General features: G+C 57.6%; 5 protein-coding genes across 5 annotated transcripts; 4 read left to right on the top strand and 1 right to left on the bottom strand.

Annotated features, from left to right (window-relative positions):
- The first annotated feature begins 559 nt into the window (after positions 1-559).
- NDUFC2 (NADH:ubiquinone oxidoreductase subunit C2) lies at positions 560-4,732 on the top strand. The gene is made up of 3 exons (XM_084290569.1): positions 560-770; positions 3,689-3,832; positions 4,543-4,732. Exons 1-3 carry the CDS (start codon positions 632-634, stop codon positions 4,590-4,592), a joined length of 333 nt encoding a protein of 110 aa, XP_084146695.1. The 5' UTR covers positions 560-631; the 3' UTR covers positions 4,593-4,732.
- Positions 4,733-5,421: 689 nt separating this feature from the next.
- LOC311207489 (mid1-interacting protein 1-B-like) lies at positions 5,422-6,160 on the bottom strand (the record flags this gene model as incomplete). The annotated part of the gene is made up of 2 exons (XM_084283549.1): positions 5,422-5,620; positions 5,741-6,160. One exon carries the CDS (start codon positions 6,158-6,160, stop codon positions 5,759-5,761), a length of 402 nt encoding a protein of 133 aa, XP_084139675.1. The 3' UTR covers positions 5,422-5,620; positions 5,741-5,758.
- Positions 6,161-8,243: 2,083 nt separating this feature from the next.
- Positions 8,244-8,982, top strand: LOC311210396 (mid1-interacting protein 1-B-like; the record flags this gene model as incomplete). The annotated part of the gene is made up of 2 exons (XM_084288305.1): positions 8,244-8,663; positions 8,784-8,982. One exon carries the CDS (start codon positions 8,244-8,246, stop codon positions 8,643-8,645), a length of 402 nt encoding a protein of 133 aa, XP_084144431.1. The 3' UTR covers positions 8,646-8,663; positions 8,784-8,982.
- A 2,220-nt stretch (positions 8,983-11,202) lies between these two features.
- On the top strand, positions 11,203-12,503 carry LOC311213500 (mid1-interacting protein 1A-like; the record flags this gene model as incomplete). The annotated part of the gene is made up of 2 exons (XM_084293539.1): positions 11,203-11,631; positions 12,365-12,503. The coding sequence occupies one exon, from the start codon at positions 11,203-11,205 to the stop codon at positions 11,602-11,604; it is 402 nt and encodes a 133-aa protein (XP_084149665.1). The 3' UTR covers positions 11,605-11,631; positions 12,365-12,503.
- Positions 12,504-16,689: 4,186 nt separating this feature from the next.
- On the top strand, positions 16,690-19,330 carry KCTD14 (potassium channel tetramerization domain containing 14; the record flags this gene model as incomplete). Its single annotated transcript, XM_084286417.1, has 2 exons — positions 16,690-16,803; positions 18,659-19,330. Exons 1-2 carry the CDS (start codon positions 16,744-16,746, stop codon positions 19,328-19,330), a joined length of 732 nt encoding a protein of 243 aa, XP_084142543.1. The 5' UTR covers positions 16,690-16,743.
- Positions 19,331-19,672: the final 342 nt, after the last annotated feature.

Genomic DNA, 19,672 nt, shown 5'->3' with positions numbered 1-19,672 from the left:
CCACTCCCTATAAATCCCATCACCAGTTACCTGTGAGCAGAGGCTGACCCCCAGCTCCCTGCTTTGAGGGGGCTCCCGTGCCACCTCCAGCACCCTGCTATGGGACATTGATACCCAAACATCCTCCTTGCGGGGACAGACTAAATAATAAATAGGGTTAGATGGGGAAGTTGTGACGTGTTTGGCTATTTTTTTATGGTTATGTTGTTGTATGGCTATCACTCTTGCAGGTGACTTAAGGTAATTTCAGATTCATTAAAAGAAATCATTCTGGGTCGCGCTGTCATATTAATATTTATTTGTTTTGCAGAAAGAATTCTCAAAACGAAGTGGTTTCGATGCAGTTTAACCAAAACTCAGGCCTCCAAAAGCTGCAAAAACCTCACAGCCGCCGCGCCCCCTCCTCGACCACCACAAGAGGGCTCAGCCCCGTTACCACCACCCCGCTTGGGGGGGGGGGGGGAGCATTTAGGGGAGGGCGTTCGCGTTAAAAACACCGATTTTCGTTCAAAATCGAAGTGAAGAGTGAGGAAGGAAGGCGGCGGAACCCGCGTGAGGGGCGGGCGGGCTCGGCGGAGGGGCTGGCGGAGGCGCAGGGAGGCGGGCGGTCACCTTGGGCGGCCCGGGCGCCATGGCGGCCGGCCCTGAGGAGGCGCGGGGGCTGCCGCCGCCACCGCTGTTGAACAAGATGTCGGCGTGGCTGGGAGGCATCGGCTGGATGGCGGCACTGCTGGCCAACGGCTTCAGCCAGCGGCCCCTCCTCACGGCGGGTAGGGGACGGGGGAAGGGGCTGGGGTGTGGGGTTTTGGGGTTGGTTTGGGGTTTGGGGTGGGTTTGGGGTTTGGGAGGGTGAGGGGAGGTGAGGGGGGGGTGGGTTGGGGGCGTTGGGGAAGGGGGAGTGAGGGGTTGGGGGGGACAGGCTGGGTTTGGGGGAATGGGGAGGGATTTGGAGGGTCTGGGGGAATGGGGAGGGATTTGGGGGGCTGAGGGGGAATGGGGACGATTTAGGGGGAATTCTGAGGGGTTGGGGGGATTTGGAGGGATTCTATGAGGTAATGGGGAGGGATTTGGGGGGACTGAGGGGGAATAGGGAGGGATTTGGGGGTCTGAGGGGGAATGGGGAGGACCTGGGGGGACTCTGAGGGTGAATGGGGAGGATTTAAGGGGGGCTTTGAGGGGTTGGGGAGGGATTTGGGGGGATTCTGTGGGGTAATGGGGAGGGATTTGGGGGTCTGAGAGGTAATGGGGAGGGATTTGGGGGGACAGAGGGGGAATAGGGAGGGATTTGGGGGTCTGAGAGGTAATGGGAAGGGTCTGAGGGGCAATGGGGAGGGATTTGGGGGTCTGAGGGGGAACGGAGAGGACCTAGGGGGGACTCTGAAGGGTAATGGGGAGGATTTAAGGGGGGCTTTGAGGGGTTGGGGAGGGATTTGGGGGGCTGAGGGATAATGGGGAGGATTTAGGGGGGACTCTGAGGGGTTGGGGGGATTCTGTGGGGTAAAGGGGAGGGATTTGGGGGGCTCTGAGGTGTAATGGGGAGGAATTTGGGGGGATTCTGTAGGGAAGTGGGGAGTGATTTGGGGGGATCCTGGGGGTAATGGGGAGGGATTTAGGGGAGGCTTTGAGGAGTTGGGGAGGGATTTGGGGGATTTCTGTGAGGTAAAGGGGAGGGATTTGGGGGCGATTCTGAGAGGTAATGGGGATGGATTTGGGGGTCTGAGGGGGAATGGGGAGGACCTAGGGGGGGCTCTGAGGGGTTGGGGAGGGATTTGGGGGGATTCTGTGGGGTAATGAGGAGGGATTTGGGAGAACTGAGGGGTAATGGGGAGAATCTAGGGGGGGCTTTGAGGGGTTGTGGAGGGATTTGGGGGAATTCTGTGGGGTAAAGGGGAGAGATTTGGGGGATCTGAGGGGGAATGGGGAGGGATTTGGGGGGTCTGAGGGGGAATGGGGAGGGATTTGGGGGGGTCTGAGGGGGAATGGGGAGGATATAGGGGTAATGGGGATGGATTTGGGGGTCTGAGGGGTAATGGGGAGGACCTAGGTGGGACTCTGAGGGGGAATGGGGAGGATCTAAGGGGGGCTTTGAGGGGTTGGGGAAGGATTTGGGGGGCTGAGGGGTAATGGGGGAGGATTTAGAGGGGACTCTGAGGGGTTGGGGGGATTTGGGGGGATTCTGTGGGGATGTGGTGAGGGGTTTAGGAGGTCTCTGAGGGATTTGAGGGGTGTCTGAGGGATATGGGGAGGGATTTGGGGGGATTCTGGGGGGTAATGGGGAGGATCTGAGGGGGACTTTGGGTGGTCTGAGAGGTAATAGGAAGGGATTTGGTAGGACTGAGGGATAATGGCAAGGATCTAAGGGGGATTCTGTGGGGTAATGGAGGGGTTTGGGGACTCAGGGGTAATGGGGAGGATCTAAGGGAGATTTTGAGGAGTTAGGGAGGGATTTGGGGGGATCCTGTGGGGTAATGGGGAGGGATTTGGGGGGTCTGAGGGGTAATGGAGAGGATTTAAGGGGGGCTTTCAGGGGTTGGGGAGGACTTTGGGGAGGATTCTGAGGGGATGTGAAGGGGTTTAGGAGGACTCAGGGGTAATAGGGAGGATCTATGGGGGGTCTGAAGGGTTGGGGAGGGATTTGGGGGGATTCTGAGGGGATGTGGTGAGGGGTTTAGGAGGTCTCTGAGGGATTTGAGGGGTGTCTGAGGGATATGGAGAGAGATTTGGAGGGATCTTGAGGGGTAATGGGGGGGATTTGGGGGCAGTGAGGGGCAATGGGGAGGGATTTGAGAGGACTGGGGTAATGGGGAGGATCTAGGGGGGATTCTGTGGGGTAATGGGGAGGGATTTGGGGGGATTCTGAGGGTATGTGGTAAGGAGTTTAGGAGGACTGAGGATAATAGGGAGGATTTGAGGGGGGTCTGAGGGGTAATGGGGAGGTATTTTGGGGACTGAGGGGTAATGGGGAGGATCGAAGAGGGGCTTTGAGGGGTTGGGGATGGATTTGGGAGGACTCTGAGGGGTTGGAGAGGGATTTGGGGAAATTCTGAGGGGATGTGGTGAGGGGTTTGGAGGTCTCTGAGGGGTAATGGGAGGATTTGAAGGGTGTCTGAAGGATATGGTGAGGGATTTGGGGGGATTCTGAGGGGTAATGAGGTTCTGGGGGGACTCAGGGGTAATGGGGAGGGATTTGGAGGGGTAATGGGGAGGGTCTGGGGGGATTCTGATGGGTTGGGCAGGATTTGGGGAGATTCTGAGGGGATGTGGTGAGGGGTTTAGTAGGACTCTGAGGGGTAATGGGGAGGATATGGGGAGGGATTTGGGGGGATTCTGAGGGGTTGAGTGGTTTGGCAGGGATTCTGAAGGGCCTTGGGGAGGGATTTGGGATTCTGAGGGGTATGGCAGGGTTTGGGGAGATTCTGAGGGGATGTGGAGAGGGATTTAGGAGGACTCTGAGGTGTAATGGGGAAGATTTGGGGGAACTCTGAGGGATATGGAGAGGATTTGAGGGGAATTCAGGGAACTGGGGGGGAACCCTGAGGTGACAGGCGTGGGGGGGGATTTGGGGCGACTCTGAGATTTTGGAGGGGGATTTGGGGACAATCTGAAGCGAGGGATCTTTTTTTTATTTCTTTTTTTTGTGTCCTCGATGTCAGATCACCCCTTTTGGCCTTTTCTTTTCCCCTTGCAGGTGTTCACCGCCAGGTTCTCCTCACCACCGTGGGCTGGTTCGCTGGCTACTTCCTCGCCAAGCGCACCCAGTACGTGCACGCCAAGAAGGACCGCGAAATGTTCGAGTACGTCAGGCACCACCCGGAGGACTTTAAGACAGCAGGTTGGTATTTTGGGAAAGACCTCAGCCTGCCGTAGCATTTAGGTTAATAAACAAACATATAAATATAACAAGACGTCGATGTGCTGCTTGCAGGTTCTTTTTTGACAACTCAAAATGCTTTTGATGCTTTTTCACGGTATAAATTGTAGCAGCAGTCAGCAGTTAGCATCTGAAAGCAGATATTTTTTTAAGCTGATGACCAACTCTTCCTCTTAATAACTTATTTCAGTATAAAAATGGCAGAGCCAAACCGAAATAAGCAAATGGACCAAAATTGTGCCAGTAAATGAAAATCCAACAACGTAACGAATATCAGAAATCACAAAAAATGTCTCGGTAAATAAAAGTTTCACTGAACGTACTTGGCTGAACCCAGCGATACGACAGCACAGCTGAGGGCAGAATTGTTTGTTTTCTCGTGAAGCACAGCCAGCTGGCTGCCCGTTGGATGATGATGGCATCGCGCTGTGTCAGCGGGCGGCTGCAGACGTAAGGAGGCGTTGCAGAAGTGGGCTCTGCACTTCTGCCCCTTGGAAAAGAAACCGCGTGCTGGGTTTGTGCAGCAAGCTAGCTGGTAGCAAGAGAGAGGTTTTTGGTGGCTTGGTAACCTTCTGAACAGGAAAAAATGATGACTCAAGTATTTAAATCTTTAAAATCGATGTCAGATGTTGAGTAGGGGGTGTCCTAAACCATCTCCTTGCCCCTTGCAGGAAAGAAGAGAATCGGAGAGCTCCTGGAGGACTTCATTCCAATCCGCTGAGGATTTTCTCAGCAGCTACAAGCCTGTGTCTCACAAAGCATCCTCCCAATTCCATCCTGAGAACTCCTGCAGGCTGCTCATGGCCTGGGTAAAGAGCTATCCTTCATTTTCACTGAATAAATGTTAGGATTAAACACAGAGTATTTAGTGTTTTATTCTTATGTTACATTATCTCAATATATTTTGCGTTCTTATGTTGGTTTTTCTTTGCCTGGTGGTCAGGATTCAATCTTTCTGCCCTGCTTTGTGGATCCTAAGTCAGCACGTTGACCCCGAACGTGTTCCAGACGTGCTGAGAACCCGCAGCTCTCCCGAATTTCACTGCGGGGTGCTCAGCACGTCTGGAGGTGGGAGTATTTCCAGATGTATTTAAACATTTAGGTTTGGAAATACAAGAAGGTGGAAGAAAATACTGCAGGTGCAGCCTTGCCAGGGACCTTTGGAGCTCGGGGCAGGTCACAGCCCCTTCTGGGTGTCCCCCCATCCTCCCAAATCCCTCCCATGGGGTCACCTCCCCTTGACAAAACCATCTTTCCCCCCTTGCAGAGGTGGCTCCTGCCTCTCCCCAGCACACGCTGAGCCTCACGCCGGCTCCCACGGCCCCAAAACCCAAAGTGTCCCCTCCCAGCTCCCTGGGGCCCCTCTCCGGGGCCACTTGTCCCAGCTGCAGGTGCCGGGGCTGCAGACGGACCCCGCTTGTCCCCGTGTCCCACAACACCACAAGCACGCGGCCGCTTCGGAAGAGTCCTTTTATTAGCAAAGAGAGGGGCAAAGGCCCACGCGGCTCCAGGTACCAGCTGGAACCAGCTCCGCAGAGCTCGGGGCGAGAGCGCGAGGCCGCCGCCTGCCCCCACCACCGCTTCTGCTGCTGCTGCTGCTGCTGCTGCTGCTGCTGGTCGCCAATCGAGAGGAGGGCGCGAGGCGGGCGGCTCCGTGGCGGCCCCGGAGGGCGGCGAGGGCTCTGGCGCTGAGGATCCGGCCCCACGGCGTTCCCCGCGGGTCCTGGCGCTGGAGGTGGAGGAGCGGGGCTGGGGGAAGAGGCAGAGACGCCGCGTGATGCCCGGCGCCTCTCCCGCGCGCCCGGGCTCCGCCAGCACCTCCCCGGGGTCTCCCCCCACCCCGGGCTCCGTCCCCCAGCCCTCGCTCACCTGGAGCCCGCGGCGGCTTCACCAGCTGGGCTGCCCGTCGCCGGGGCTGATCTGCTCCAGGATCTGGCTGTACCTGCGCGTCAGGGCCGTGGTGTCCCTGGCCAGGTGGCTGAGGACCTGCTGCAAGCCGGCCAGGTGGTGGGACAGGCGCTCCTCCAGGTTGCCCTCGGCTCCGTCGGCCGGGGACGCCTCGGCGTCGTCCTCGGTGTCCCCGCTGCCGCCGGGGTCGGTGACGGAGGCCAGGCCTCGCTCCACCACGGGCTTGATGGCCTTGAGGAGCTGGTAGCGCTCGTACAGGTCTGTGGGGCCGCCCTCGGGGGCCTCCCCGTCCCGCTCCTGCTGCGGGAAGACCCCTCGCAGCAGGCTGGGGAACATCACCTCCTGCTCCATCTTCTGGGTGGCCGACAAGTACTGCTCCATGGCCTCAGCGCTTCTCCTGCTGCTCCCCGTGTGTCCCACAGAGGCTTTTTATGGGGCCGGGCTCGGCCCTGCTCCGCTCCCCTCTCCTCCCCTCTGCTTCCTCCTCCCCTGGCTGGGCTGGGCTCCAGCCCCATGTCCCTGGCTCTGCCCGCGCGTGGCCTTGGCCCCAGCTGGCCCCCGGTGCCGCCGTGTCCCCAAGGTGCCCAGGGAGCCGGGTGGCGAGGAGGGGAGGTGCCGTGCGGCCTCCGCCTGAAGATTTCCCATCCCACCAAGGCCACTCGGGAGTCTGGGGGTGTCACTGCCGCTGGGGTGGCTTTGGCTGGGGCTCGGTGGCCGTGCTGTATCCCTGGCTCTGCTCCCCCCAGCCCCAGCGGTGCTGCTGCCACCCAGGGGGACGTTCCCTCTGCCCCCGTGCCTGTCCCCGCCTGTCCCCCCCATCCCGTTGGGGCCACGGGTGTTGAGCAAGGCCCTGAGGCAGCCAAGACACAGGGGGACACACGGGGGGACACCACCTCCTGCTCCCCACCCCGGGGCCAAGTGTTGTCCTCCTGGGCTGCTGTGGGGCTCAGGGCAGCCGATGGGGACTCAGCAACCCAAGGGTGGTCCCCGGCACCGCAGCGTGTCCGTCCCCACATGCTGGGGGTGCTGCTCGCAGGGGACATGGAAAAGGCCAAGATCAGAGCAGGGCTGAAGTTCTGCTGAGATCCCACCGGGAGCACGCCCGGCGGCGGCGCCTGGCGCTTGCAATAGGGCCAAAGGCCGGGCTGCCAGGGAGTGTGGCAACCAGCTCCTATTTTGGGATCGGCCACGGGGTCCTTTGGCCCTTTGGCAGCCCTCACCGGTAGCAGCTCTGCCCCGCATGCACACCGTGGGATGCTCGGCCCCACACGCCCTCACGCCGGGGCCCCGTGGCTGCCCCCACCTCTTCCCCTAAACGGACCCAAACGTGCCCCTAAAGGACCAGGGGCTGGAGATCCCAAAGCACAGGACCCCGAGTGGCTGCTGGGGTCGGGCAGTGGCGGGTCCCTGTGGTGCCAGGGCTTTGTCCTTCTCCTCACTGAGCTCCAGGAGATGTTTCTCAGCCCACCTCCCCGGCCTGGCCACCTCCTCCTGGATGGCTGTGTGGCCCTGTGCCCGACCTGCCACTCCTCCCCGTGCCATGGCATCAGCAAACTTGCTGAGGCTGCAATCTGTGGGGCCGCCTGGCTCCTTACTGAAGTTGTCAAACACGGCTGGGTCCGTACTGCCCACGGGGTGCTCCACGTGTGTCCATTTTCCAGCAGGACTTTGCTCCCCTGCCCACCCCTCTCTGGGTGCAGCCATTCGGGCACTTTTCGAACCCCCTCGCTGGCCTCTCCCCCTTCCCCTACTTCAGCAGCGACTCCATGGGGATGTTACGGGGACAGTGTCAAAGCCCTATTGAAGTCCAGGGAGACAAAATCCGCTGCTCCCCCCTCTCCCATCAAGCTGGTGATTTCCTTTTATCAGCGTCTCGGGTAGCTCAGGCACGACTTCCCCTTGTTGCATCGCCACCTGCCAGCTCCCTCAGCACCCCTGGGTGCATCCCGTGAGGCCCTGTGGGCTCCTTTGTGCCCACTCTGCTCAATATTTTTGTGGCCCGACCCCAGCAGCCACTCGGGGTCCTGTGCCTTGGGGTCTCCTGGTCCTTTAGGGGCACGTTTAGGTCTGTTTAGGGGAAGAGGTGGGGGCAGCCACGGGGCCCTGGCGTGAGAGCACGTGGGGCCGAGCGTCCCACGGTGTGCATGCGGGGAAGAGCTGCTACCGGCGAGGGCTGCCAAAGGGCCAAAGGACCCGGCGGCCGATCCCAAAATAGGAGCTGGTTGCCACACTCCCTGGCAGCCCGGCCTTTTGCCTGGGCACCCTGGGGACACGGCGACACCGGGGGCCAGCTGGGGCCAAGGCCACGCGCGGGCAGAGCCAGGGACATGGGGCTGGAGCCCAGCCCAGCCCCACAGTGCCCAGGGAGCAGAGGGGAGGAGAGGGGCATGGAGCAGGGCTGTGCCCGGCCCCATAAAAAGCCTCTGCGGGACACACGGGGAGCAGCAGGAGAAGCGCTGAGGCCATGGAGCAGTACTTGTCGGCCACCCAGAAGATGGAGCAGGAGGTGATGTTCCCCAGCCTGCTGCGAGGGGTCTTCCCGCAGCAGGAGCGGGACGGGGAGGCCCCCGAGGGCGGCCCCACAGACCTGTACGAGCGCTACCAGCTCCTCAAGGCCATCAAGCCCGTGGTGGAGCGAGGCCTGGCCTCCGTCACCGACCCCGGCGGCAGCGGGGACACCGAGGACGACGCCGAGGCGTCCCCGGCCGACGGAGCCGAGGGCAACCTGGAGGAGCGCCTGTCCCACCACCTGGCCGGCTTGCAGCAGGTCCTCAGCCACCTGGCCAGGGACACCACGGCCCTGACGCGCAGGTACAGCCAGATCCTGGAGCAGATCAGCCCCGGCGACGGGCAGCCCAGCTGGTGAAGCCGCCGCGGGCTCCAGGTGAGCGAGGGCTGGGGGACGGAGCCTGGGATGGGGGGAGACCCCGGGGAGGTGCTGGCGGAGCCCGGGCGCGCAGGAGAGGCGCCGGGCATCACGCGGCGTCTCTGCCTCTTCCCCCAGCCCCGCTCCTCCACCTCCAGCGCCAGGACCCGCGGGGAACGCCGTGGGGCCGGATCCTCAGCGCCAGAGCCCTCGCCGCCCTCCGGGGCCGCCACGGAGCCGCCCGCCTCGCGCCCTCCTCTCGATTGGCGACCAGCAGCAGCAGCAGCAGCAGCAGCAGCAGCAGAAGCGGTGGTGGGGGCAGGCGGCGGCCTCGCGCTCTCGCCCCGAGCTCTGCGGAGCTGGTTCCAGCTGGTACCTGGAGCCGCGCGGGCCTTTGCCCCCCTCTTTGCTAATAAAAGGACTCTTCCGAAGCGGCCGCGTGCTTGTGGTGTTGTGGGACACGGGGACAAGTGGGGTCCCGACCTCGCAGCGGGGTCCGTCTGCAGCCCCAGCACCTGCGGCTGGGACAAGTGGCCCCGGAGAGGGGCCCCAGGGAGCTGGGAGGGGACACTTTGGGTTTTGGGGCCGTGGGAGCCGGCGTGAGGCTCAGCGTGTGCTGGGGAGAGGCAGGAGCCACCTCTGCAAGGGGGGAAAGATGGTTTTGTCAAGGGGAGGTGACCCCATGAGAGGGATTTGGGAGGATGGGGGGCACCCAGAAGGGGCTGTGACCTGCCCCAAGCCCCAAAGGTCCCTGGAGCACCCCACAGCAGATCAGGCACTCACCACCATGGCATGGGCTCTGCTCTACTGGAGGTGACCCCATAAGAAGGGCTGACCCCAGAAGGAGGGATTACCCCATGAAGAAGGCTGACCCCAGAAGGAGGGATGACCCCACGAGTATGGCTGACCCCAAAGGAGGGATGACCCCATGAGGAGGGATGACCCTGTAAGGAGGGATGACCCCATAAGGAGGGCTGACCCCCTGAGGAAGGTTGACCCCACAAGGAGGGATGACCCCATGAGGAGGGATTACCCCACAAGGAGGGATGACCCCATGAGGAGGGATTACCCCACAAGGAGGGTTGACCCCATAAGGAGGGCTGACCCCATAAGGAGGGCTGACCCCATGAGGAAGGTTGACCCCACAAGGAGGGATGACCCCATGAGGAGGGCTGACCCCATAGGAAGGGCTGACACCATGAGGAAGGCTGACCCCATACGGAGGGCTGACCCCAGAACGAGGGCTGACCCCATACATAGGGCTGACCCCATAAGGAGGCTGGAAACCAGGCAGGAGCTGGGAGGGAGCAGGCAGGCAGCAGCCCTATGCAGGAGCCATGGGCTATGGGGCAGGGTGAGGGTGACAGAAGCAGCAGAATGGGGATTCAGCGGGGTCACCTCCAGCCCTTACAGGTGAGCAAGGAGGTGCCTGCGTGGCACCCCCATGGAGAAATCCCCTAAATTTGGGACGGATCCATGTCCCACGCACCCCTTTGTCCTGGCACACTTGTGGGTTTCTGTCTGATCCCCGACCATGGGGTGGTGACGCGGGGAGGCACCGAAGCTGTCCTGTGGCAATGAGATCTGGGGAAAAAAAGACTAAATTTGGGGAAAAAAGTCCTGTGGGGAGTGGGAGATCCACCAGGGGGGCGTGCTGCCATACAGAGGGACCCGGACAGGCGGGGGAGGTGGGCTGAGAAACATCTCCTGGAGCTCGGTGAGGGGAAACTGGGCAGAACCAGCCTTGGACCCGCCAGCACCCCGTGGACCCGCAGGTGCCCGACCCCAGGAGCCACGCGGGGTGCTTGGGGTGGGGATGTCCCCGCGGTCATTCACCCACCCGGAGCAGGAGGCCGGGGGAGGAGGTGGCAGCAGAGCGAGGAAGGCTGAGCCCAGCTCAGGCGATGCTCCTGGCTCAGGATTTTGGCTGGAGAAGCTCCCGGTGCCCCGGGCAGGGTCCTGTCAGGGCATCCGGAGAGCTCAGCACCGCTGATGAACGTGACTGATAAGGGCCCCAAGATGTTCCAGGCAGGGGCTGTGACCTGCCACCAGCTCCAAAGGTCCCTGGGCAGCACCCCACGGGGCATCAGGCCCCCTCCACCACGGCAGGGGATGCTGCAACAGCCCCTGTTGCCGCTGCTCGCAGAGATTTACCCCAAAAGGACTGCAGCGTTGGGTTCTCTGCCTTATACCAGGAACTGATCCCAAAATGGGTGAGCTGAGCATACAGACACGAGAAGGAACACAGGGGACAACCCGCAGTGCTGGACCAAAGACTTCCAGCCCCCTGCCTTGTGTCCTGCTGTCACCAGTGCCACCGAATCCCAACCGAACCCACCCCAAAAAGCAGCACGAAGCTGCCCGAGAGCCACCCTGCTCACTGGGCACCCGGGGACACGGCGGCACCGGGGCCAAATGGGGCTAAGGGCACAGCCAGGGACATGGGGCTGGAGCCCAGCCGGGCCAGGGGAGGAGGAAACAGAGGGGAGGAGAGGAGAGCAGAGCATAAAAAGCCCCTGTGGGACACACGGGGAGCAGCAGGAGAAGTGCTGAGGCCATGGAGCAGTACTTCTCGGCCACCCAGAAGATGGAGCAGGAGGTGATGTTCCCCAGCCTGCTGCGAGGGGTCTTCCCGCAGCAGGAACGGGATGGGGAGGCCCCCGAGGGCGGCCCCACAGACCTGTACGAGCGCTACCAGCTCCTCAAGGCCATCAAGCCCGTGGTGGAGCGAGGCCTGGCCTCCGTCACCGACCCCGGCTCCAGCGGGGACGCCGAGGGTGATGCCGAGGTGTCCCCGGATGACGGAGCCGAGGGCAACCTGGAGGAGCGCCTGTCCCACCACGTGAACGGCCTGCAGCAGGTCCTCACCGACCTGACCAAAAACACCAAAGCCCTGACCCGCAGGTACAGCCAGATCCTGGAGCAGATCAACCTCAGCGACGATCAGTCCAGCTCGTGAGCCTGCACCCCCCCGCCAGCCTCCGAGGTAAGAGTTTGGGGAGACGCGGAGCCCGAGGAGGAGCCGGCCAAGGGGTGGCACAGTGTCGTCTCCTTGCCCCATCAGCTGGGCGCCCTCCCAGCGTTTGCATCACTCCCCCAAACCCCAGGAGTTTTGAGCCGTCGTTTTGAGCCTTTTGTTGCTCAACAGCTCCTCCAGTGTTTGTCCTTCCCAGTTGCCAACTGGCACCGGGCTGTGCCGCTGGACAAAGGTCACTCAGCGAGCTCCAAGTTGTCCCCAAACCCCCCAGCTTGCAGTTTAGGCAATGTCTGGCTCCCTCTGGGCAGACTCCAAATATCCCAAAGCATCTTCAGGGAGGAAGGGGCCGGTTGCTTGGAGGACCCTGAGTTTTGGCCTCCAGGAGCTGCCAGATACCAGTGCCCCAGCTGCTTCTCCTTCCTCTCGGAGGAAAACCATAGGATTAATTTTTCGGGGGGTAAATTGGCCCTTTTGGGTCTCCAGATGTCTAAATGAGATGTGCCATCAGCTACCTCAATCCTCCTGGAAAACAAAGCCAGGCTCTGGGCTGGTGGGACTTCAATCCCTCAGTCCCCTTGGCCCCTGTACCCAACCCCAACCACGGGCTCAGCACCCAACAGAGCTCTGACAGCGCACGCGTACAGAAAAGATGCCCTGAACTGCAACGCCAACCCTAATTTTGGACGAAATTCAACCAAGGATGAGGTCTTTCCAACCCAAACCACCTCCGTTTTCCCCGCAGGGTGCTCTGACGTCCACAGCCCAGCGGCAGCTTTTCTCCTGCGCCAAGTCCCACCGAGGAACGTCCTCCGTGACCAGCGCCGAGCTCGGCCGTCGGCTCGCCGGGCGCCGCCTGGACCGGCCAAGCTGCCCCGCGGCCGATCCCGCCGGCTTCGTCTCACCTCCGTGCCCTGGAGGTGAAATTTCCCTGCAGCAGGGCAGAAGCAAGCGTTCCGTGTTATGGCTCTGTATAAGGCATCTGCAACTTTGAAGCAAGGCTTTTATTTTATTTTATGTTATTTTATTTTTGCGTGTGTCTAAACCACCTCCCCACCGGTCTCTGATGATGTAACCCAAGGGTGGTCTGAAATAAAATGCAAAGCCTCAAGCAAGTGTGAATGTGTGTTTTATACGGGCTGGTGCTTTCCCTTCCCTTCCCTTCCCTTCCCTTCCCTTCCCTTCCCTTCCCTTCCCTTCCCTTCCCTTCCCTTCCCTTCCCTTCCTCCTTCCCTTCCCTTCCCTTCCCTTCCCTTCCCTTCCCTTCCCTTCCCTTCCCTTCCCTTCCCTTCCCTTCCCTTCCCTTCCCTTCCCTTCCCTTCCCTTCCCCTCCCTTCCCTCCCCATGTCTCACATTATTCCTCAAGGGAATGAATTATTTTTGCTCACGCCATAGCCAGGCAGGTTTTCACCAGCTATTAAAACGAAAAATTACCTCTTTTATTCCACTCTCACAGATTAAAACAGGCGAGGAACCGGGCTGCATTAACAGCAACCAGGCAATTAAGCAACCAGCTGCTTTCAATGGCATCTTGGGGACTTTCCAAAGCCACCTCAGGCACCTCCTCACATTCCCCAGGCACGCAAAGGTGGGTGGAGGAGATAAAGGGCTGGAAGTGTTGCTGGTGTTTGCTCAGCGCCCGGCTGTTTGATTTAGGAGCGGCTCCTGGAGCTGCCCGGCGGCCCTGGAGCTATTTCGCAGCAGAACCCGGAGCAAACTGCTGCTGGTTTTGCTTTTCGGCCACGCCGTGCCTTGTTCCACGAGGCTGGAGGTGTCCCCAGTCCTGGTGTCCCATTGCCTGGCTCTTTCACAGAATCGTCTAGGTTGGGAGAGCCCTCCACGATCACCCAGTCCAACCTCTGACCTAACCCTAACCACTCCTCCACTGAACCACGTCACTGAGTTCAACATCTCAATGTCTTTTGAAGCCCTCCAGGGATGGTGACTCCACCACCTCCCTGGGCAGCCCATCCCAACACCTCACAACCCTTTTGGTGAAGAAGTTCTTCCTAATATCCAACCTAAACCTCCCCTGGTGCAACTTTAGCCCATTCCCCCTTGTCCTGTCCCCAGCTTTCCATGGAAATCTCCTTCCCTGAGATGCCCTGGAGCAGGTAGGTCGTGGAAATCAGGTTCTTGAGGTGGCCTCTGCACCAGTTGATGACTCCAACATGACACGAGGGGTGGAGATCAGCCCTGGAGCACCTCCTACACAGAGCAAAGTGCCTTTATCTCCTCGAGTGACTTCTACACCAGGCAAAAGGGAACCCAAGGCCAGCAGGAGCCGCTCAGAGCTGCTTCCAAGCTGCTTCCCCGTGTCCAAGCTTCTCATTTCCCTCTCTGTTTTCACAGCTGCTTTCCGTAATCGTTCCATTATTATTTTTTTTCCCCTCGGATATTTACTTGCAGAGGGGTATAAAACCCAGATAGGAATGCCGTCGACCTAATTCTCCGTAACAGAAGCTGCCCGCTGGATGTGTTAACGAAATAAATCTGTTAAAAAATTCTTGCACAGGCAACACTGCTTTCCAATCCGATGTACGAACGAGCACAGAGCTGTTCCAGCTCATTGCTGCGTGCCTATTTATACAGTTTTCAGAACCACGTATTTATTCCCCACGAAGCCATTGTCAAGTTGCTCATTCCTCGGCAGACACCAAGTTATTTATTATGATTATTTTTGTCGCTCAATTAATTTTTTTTATTACTTTTGTGGTCGCTTGTGTACAGGGTAATCCTTTCAGGCAATGCAAGGACGGCCTCTTGGAGTCCTGGAGATGTTCTTCTGCCATTCGAAAGCTGGGGACGGTGGGAGATCTACTTTTGAAGTGTCTACAGAAGAAATGTGATAGCTGTTGGCGACCTTCCCTTTGAGGACAGGAAGGGATCTACGACCCTCAGAGCTTCTCACTAAGCTCTACACAGTGGTGCCCCCAAATCCATCAAACTTCCAGGTTTTCTCTTCCCAGCTCAGTGCAACCATCGCAAAAGCCCAACAGAGATCCTGGGTGGAAATTCCAGCTCAATCCAAAGCCAAATCCATCCCTCAAAGGGAGAAACCCCGCTAACCCCACTGAAACAGTACGGTGGTGGCCAAAGCCTCCCAAGGGATGTGGAGCAGCAGTGGAGCTACAGTGGGGCTGCTGGTTGTGGGAATCCCAAAACCCTGGTCACTCCAGGCTACGGAGACATTCACCCTGTTGGCTTTTTACTTCTTTCCCGAGGGAAGAATGGAATTAAACCAGCCTGGGCTGTGTTTTACCAGCAGCATGGAGCACTGAGATCCCATTTCTGCCTTTCAGTGCTTGCTCTCCAGCCACCGCTTTCCCCGGCGTTGCTGTGACCGTGGGGTAAAAGGAGGGACACGAGCGCCTGTTTCCACTTAGTGCAGGCTCAGGGGGCTTGGATGCAGTCAGATGCTGCCCTGCAAAACCTTCCTCGACTGGGACAGCAAGCGGATCTGATGGGTGGTCCCAGTAATCCACGAAGGATTTGGTGTGACCGCCAAAAAAAGGCACCAAATCCCCGTGGGTAAGCAGCGATGTGCCAAGGGTTTGGGCTGCGAGAAAGTTTTTCAATCAGGACCCTTTTTAGATCGGATGACTTTGGCAGTTTAAAGTGAATCCTCACCAAAAAGGAGAACAAAAAAATATCCAAGTGGGAGTAATTTGCATAGCAGGACTGAAAAATGCCATCTTCAAGCAAGTCGTGCAGCTGGCGGGATTAAAAAGTCCCAGAAGAAGCACGAATAAAAACAATCAGTTTTTCCACATACACGGTGACCTCCAGCCAAACATCTCAAAATGCTGATTCTAGGATGTCAGCTAATTCCTCTTGCTGAGCTGGCGAGGATCTGTGTTGTGGCCCTGAAGGTTTGTTGTCTCTTCTCTCATCAGCCACCCTCGATTCTGGCACAGGGAAATCTTCCAGGCAAGGTGTTGCACGAAGCAGCCCCTTCTACTGCTCTTCAGCATCTGGGTCCAGCTTTGATGGAGCCTCAAATGAGGACTGGATTTGTTGTAAAGGTGAGCGGGTAGAGGAGATGAAGCCTTTTATTAGACTGATGGACAAAGCTGGAAAAAAAGAGGCAAGCTGAAACAGAAGCTGAGAGACCTGAGGAAGCCTCGTGTGCCCCAAAGCCTGCACGTTTTTATCCATCTCCAGCAAAAACTCCTCTTTGCTTTGGACAACCACGTCCAGTTTGGCCAATAATGAAACAAAGACACAGAAGCAATGAGTGGCCTCAGGACAAATCTGTAAGCAATAGGGGACCCCGAAACACTCTGATTTTTTTTAAAAAAAGAAAAGGAATGAACAGATTTCCTCGTGGGTGTTTCAGTTCTGTGAGAAACAGCCCCACCGCCACGCGCCCTGTGGTGTTTCCCACTTCTGATCTTTACTGAGCACGGGATATCTGAAACCAACGCGCCGCGCAAAAAAGATACCGACCAAATCTTTCCGGCCCGATTGCAAAGAATGGTTCAGGCTCCAGCAGAGATTCGGGTTTGGTCCTGTTTACCCTGCACAAATTACTCAGCAGCCGGGGTTTGTATTGGCAACGAGGGAAATAACACCGCCTGGGCCAGATGGTAGGCACCCCGAGCCGACGGTGGCGTCGGATACGATAGCGGCATCAGTGAGATGGTTTGGGGCAAAAAAAAAAAAAAAATGGGGGACAAAAAGTGGTAAAAATATTGATTTGGTTTCAATCCAGCTCAGGCATGGGTTGTGGGGCTCCCCAGAGGTGTTCCTTCTCTGGAAAGGATCGTTGTGCTCCTAGTGACGGCGCAGGTAGAGTTACAGGAGGTGTGCACTGGCAGCCAGCCCGAGTCCAGCCCGCTCCCCGCTGATTGCCAGAAAGCTAACGAGCAAATGCTTCCGCTTTCACGCTGTTCCCTCCCCTCTGGCTGGACCTGCAACCTGTCCCGAGGCTGTGTTAGGGCCAAAACTGGAGCTTCTGGGGCAGCAGATTAGGTAAAAAGAGCGACCCAGCGAAGTAAAACCGAGTGAAGGAGGGCTGGAAGGGCCATCCAGCGTGCGGGGCAGGAGCTGAGCAGAAAGTATCAGGTTTTGTGGTGTCGACGAGCCACTGCCTGCCTTCTTACCACCGTGGGTCTCGGGGAGATGAGCATTTCGTCAGAGCACAAGCCCCTCGGGAAGCAGGTCACCGGCAACCTGCACACGGTGAGTAAGGTACGGGCTCGGGGACACAGCTCTCTCCTCTGGGATCACAGCATCCCCCCTGGGCTTCATTATAGGGTTTTTTGTCCCCCATCTGCTACTTCAAAGACACCAGGGCTTGCCAGATGTGTGGTGACGAAGAGCATTCTGCTTTGCTTACAGAAGGGCCACATCCCTCGCAAGCATACAAGGCAGCAGCAAACAGCCTAGGTGGTTATTTTTCTCTTTTGGCAAGTGGTGGAATTAATTTGATATTTGATGTTAACCTCGATTTGCTGGATCCCTAAAGTAAAAGTGTGCTATGCGGGTTGTTAGTCAGGCTACTGTATTAACAAAGACTACATTTTCCATTTGTATGAGTGGCAAACATTAGGAAACACTCAGCCTGCCGCCTGAAAAAGGAGGAAGGGCTCAAAAACATGAGACCCTCCTGATAATGAACCCTGCTGGGGAAAGCTGTTGTTATCACTTGGAGTAATGGCAGATTTCCTAACTTAGAGGTTTTACTGGAGGAACAGCTTTGGGGCATGCTCTTTAGCGGGTAGAAATCACTAGATACTCTCAGAGAATCGTTTTCTCTTCTCTTGGCCCTGTCGCAGATGCTTGCCCTTGAGACGAAGCCCCCATCGCTGGGGCAAAGCAATACTCCAGCTGGGTCTTTGGCCAGCATCTCCTATCATTTCCCTGGCTTGCCTAAGCTGTGAGCTCATTTCTGCTGGACCTCACGGCTTGCTGCTGTTTTAAAGACGAGGTTTCCCTCAGCCATGAGTTGTCTGTTCCTGTCCCCTCCTTTTGCCAGCTCTGGCTGGCACGCTTCACTTCCAGCATGTGACTGGAGGCACTGGGGCAGATCCCTGCGTGGTCGGATCCAAGAAAGAGGAGGGCTGGTTGTTGACTCGCTCCGTCCCAATGGCAGGCGTGGTCCTGGGAGTGATTTGTCACAGGAGTGACGTTGTGAGAGGAAAGAAGTGCCTCATTTCTTCCTCGTCTCGCTCGACCAAGCGCTAAAAAAACCCAAAGGGAGGCTGCTAAAAGTTCTTCAGCAAGGTCAGAAGTGACGCCAGGTCCCGCGCTCTGGGCAGGCCTCACCTGACGTTTCAGACAGTGAACTAAAAGAAACACCAATCAAAATCCAAACTTTGCCTTCTTCCTTCTTCAATCCACCTCAGCTGCACGAATTATCCTCTTTACGTCCCATCTAATGCCACCACACGCAGATACTGAGGTAAAAAGATTCTGTGCTCCACCTCAGACATGCTGGATGTTGGCGTCCTGCTTCAGGGTTTGTAACAGACCCCCCAGACAGCTGAAAGCCAGTCCCACCATGTCTAAGGTTTCAAAAAGCTTGAGTTTTGCTTTTGAAGAGAAAACATTACCTCAGGTGAGAGGAACGGAGCTGCACGGCTTTGAGATGTGTCCTCGCCCCTCTGCAGTGCAGCGACAGGAGGGTGAGGGCCCTGAAAGCAGGGATAATGCTCATGTGGGATTTAGGAGATCGACATTAAACCCCAAAACCACTGACAGCTTCCCCAGGACTCTTCTTGTCTGTCTTTCCTATGGGTAAAATGACTCTGCTGTGTCCCAGAGATGTGGTGAGGACTAACCCATTTAGAAATGTCCAAGTCTCTGCCGCTCTGGTTATGTGGACCAAGCATAAATATCCTAAATTTAGAAACAAATGATGAGGACATTCCCATCTGTCCCCCTCGGGACAAGGGTTCATCCTGCTCTTTACGCTGCCATTCCAATTTCCAGCTGCAATTGTATTTCTTTTTTCTCCTTTTCCCTGATGCTTTTATGCTGACAGCCACTGAGGGGTAACGCGTGTGGGGTTTTTGTTCCCTTGTGCCACCCGCAGCTATCACCCATCGTGGAGCTGAACGTCGGGGGGGAGCTGTACACGACGACGCTGAGCACCCTAAAGAAACACCCCGGCTCCAAGCTGGCAGAGATGTTCACCGGCCAACCCAAACTCAGGCGAGACTCAGAAGGAAGGTTCTTCATCGACAGGCCGGGCACCTATTTCAAATACATCCTGGAGTACTTGCGCAGCAACCAAGTGCCCACCCAGTGCGTCCAGGACGTCTACAAGGAGGCCTTGTTCTACGACATCGAGCCCCTGATCAAGCAGCTGGAGGACTCCCCGCAGATTTTCGGGGAGCTCGTGGCGAGGAAGCAGTTCCTGGCCCGCGTGCCCAACTACAGTGAGAACATCGAACTGATGATCCGCATCGCCAGGGCAGAGGCGGTGGCGTCCCGCTGCTCCGGCGTCATCGTCTGCGTTGTCCGAACGGAGGAGGACGCGGCCAGGTGCCAGGATGCCTTGAACAGTTTGGACATGGACAAAAAATCCGTGGTGAAGTTTGGCCCCTGGAAAGCAGCACCGAGCATCTCTGATCTGCTGGACTGCATTCAGATGGATGTTGAAGCCAAAGGGTACAAGATATCCTTCCAGCCCCACGTTGCTGAGAAAGGTTTTCGCTTCAAATCGCACGACTTCTTCTACAAATTCCTGTTCACCTGGTGGTAGCGAAGTGCCACCGCTGATGGAGGGCAGAAGAAAGGAATTATTTAAACAAATTTACTTAGGCTGTGGAGGCTGTGGGCCCACGAAAGACTCTCTGGTTGTTTGCCAAATTAAAGAGCATGTTTTGTTGGGCTTTTGGGGATAACTATACAAAAAGTGTGTGTCTTGAAATGCAGTATGATGTTTTCCAAAATCTGTATTCCTTTTGTGTCCACTAGTACTGACTATGTTGAAGAGTAAAGGCACTGCAGAGCCAGAGGTACCAGGAAAAGGAGGAAATTTAATCTCTGTTGCCAACAATTAGATGAATTGAGGGAGCCAGATTTTAGGGTTGAGCCAATCTTA

Source organism: Netta rufina (assembly GCF_964035555.1).
Source record: "Netta rufina genome assembly, chromosome: 1".
Lineage (NCBI taxonomy): Eukaryota > Metazoa > Chordata > Aves > Anseriformes > Anatidae > Netta > Netta rufina.
The sequence above is the reverse complement of the archived record's forward strand: the minus strand, read 5'-3'. Positions and strand labels throughout refer to the sequence as shown.

Coding starts and splice junctions, on each gene's coding strand:
- NDUFC2 (XM_084290569.1), top strand. CDS start 632: ATGGCGGCCGGCCCTGAGGAGGCGCGGGGGCTGCCGCCGCCACCGCTG. Junction 771..3,688: donor GCGGCCCCTCCTCACGGCGG/GTAGGGGACGGG, acceptor TTCCCCTTGCAG/GTGTTCACCGCCAGGTTCTC. Junction 3,833..4,542: donor GGAGGACTTTAAGACAGCAG/GTTGGTATTTTG, acceptor TGCCCCTTGCAG/GAAAGAAGAGAATCGGAGAG.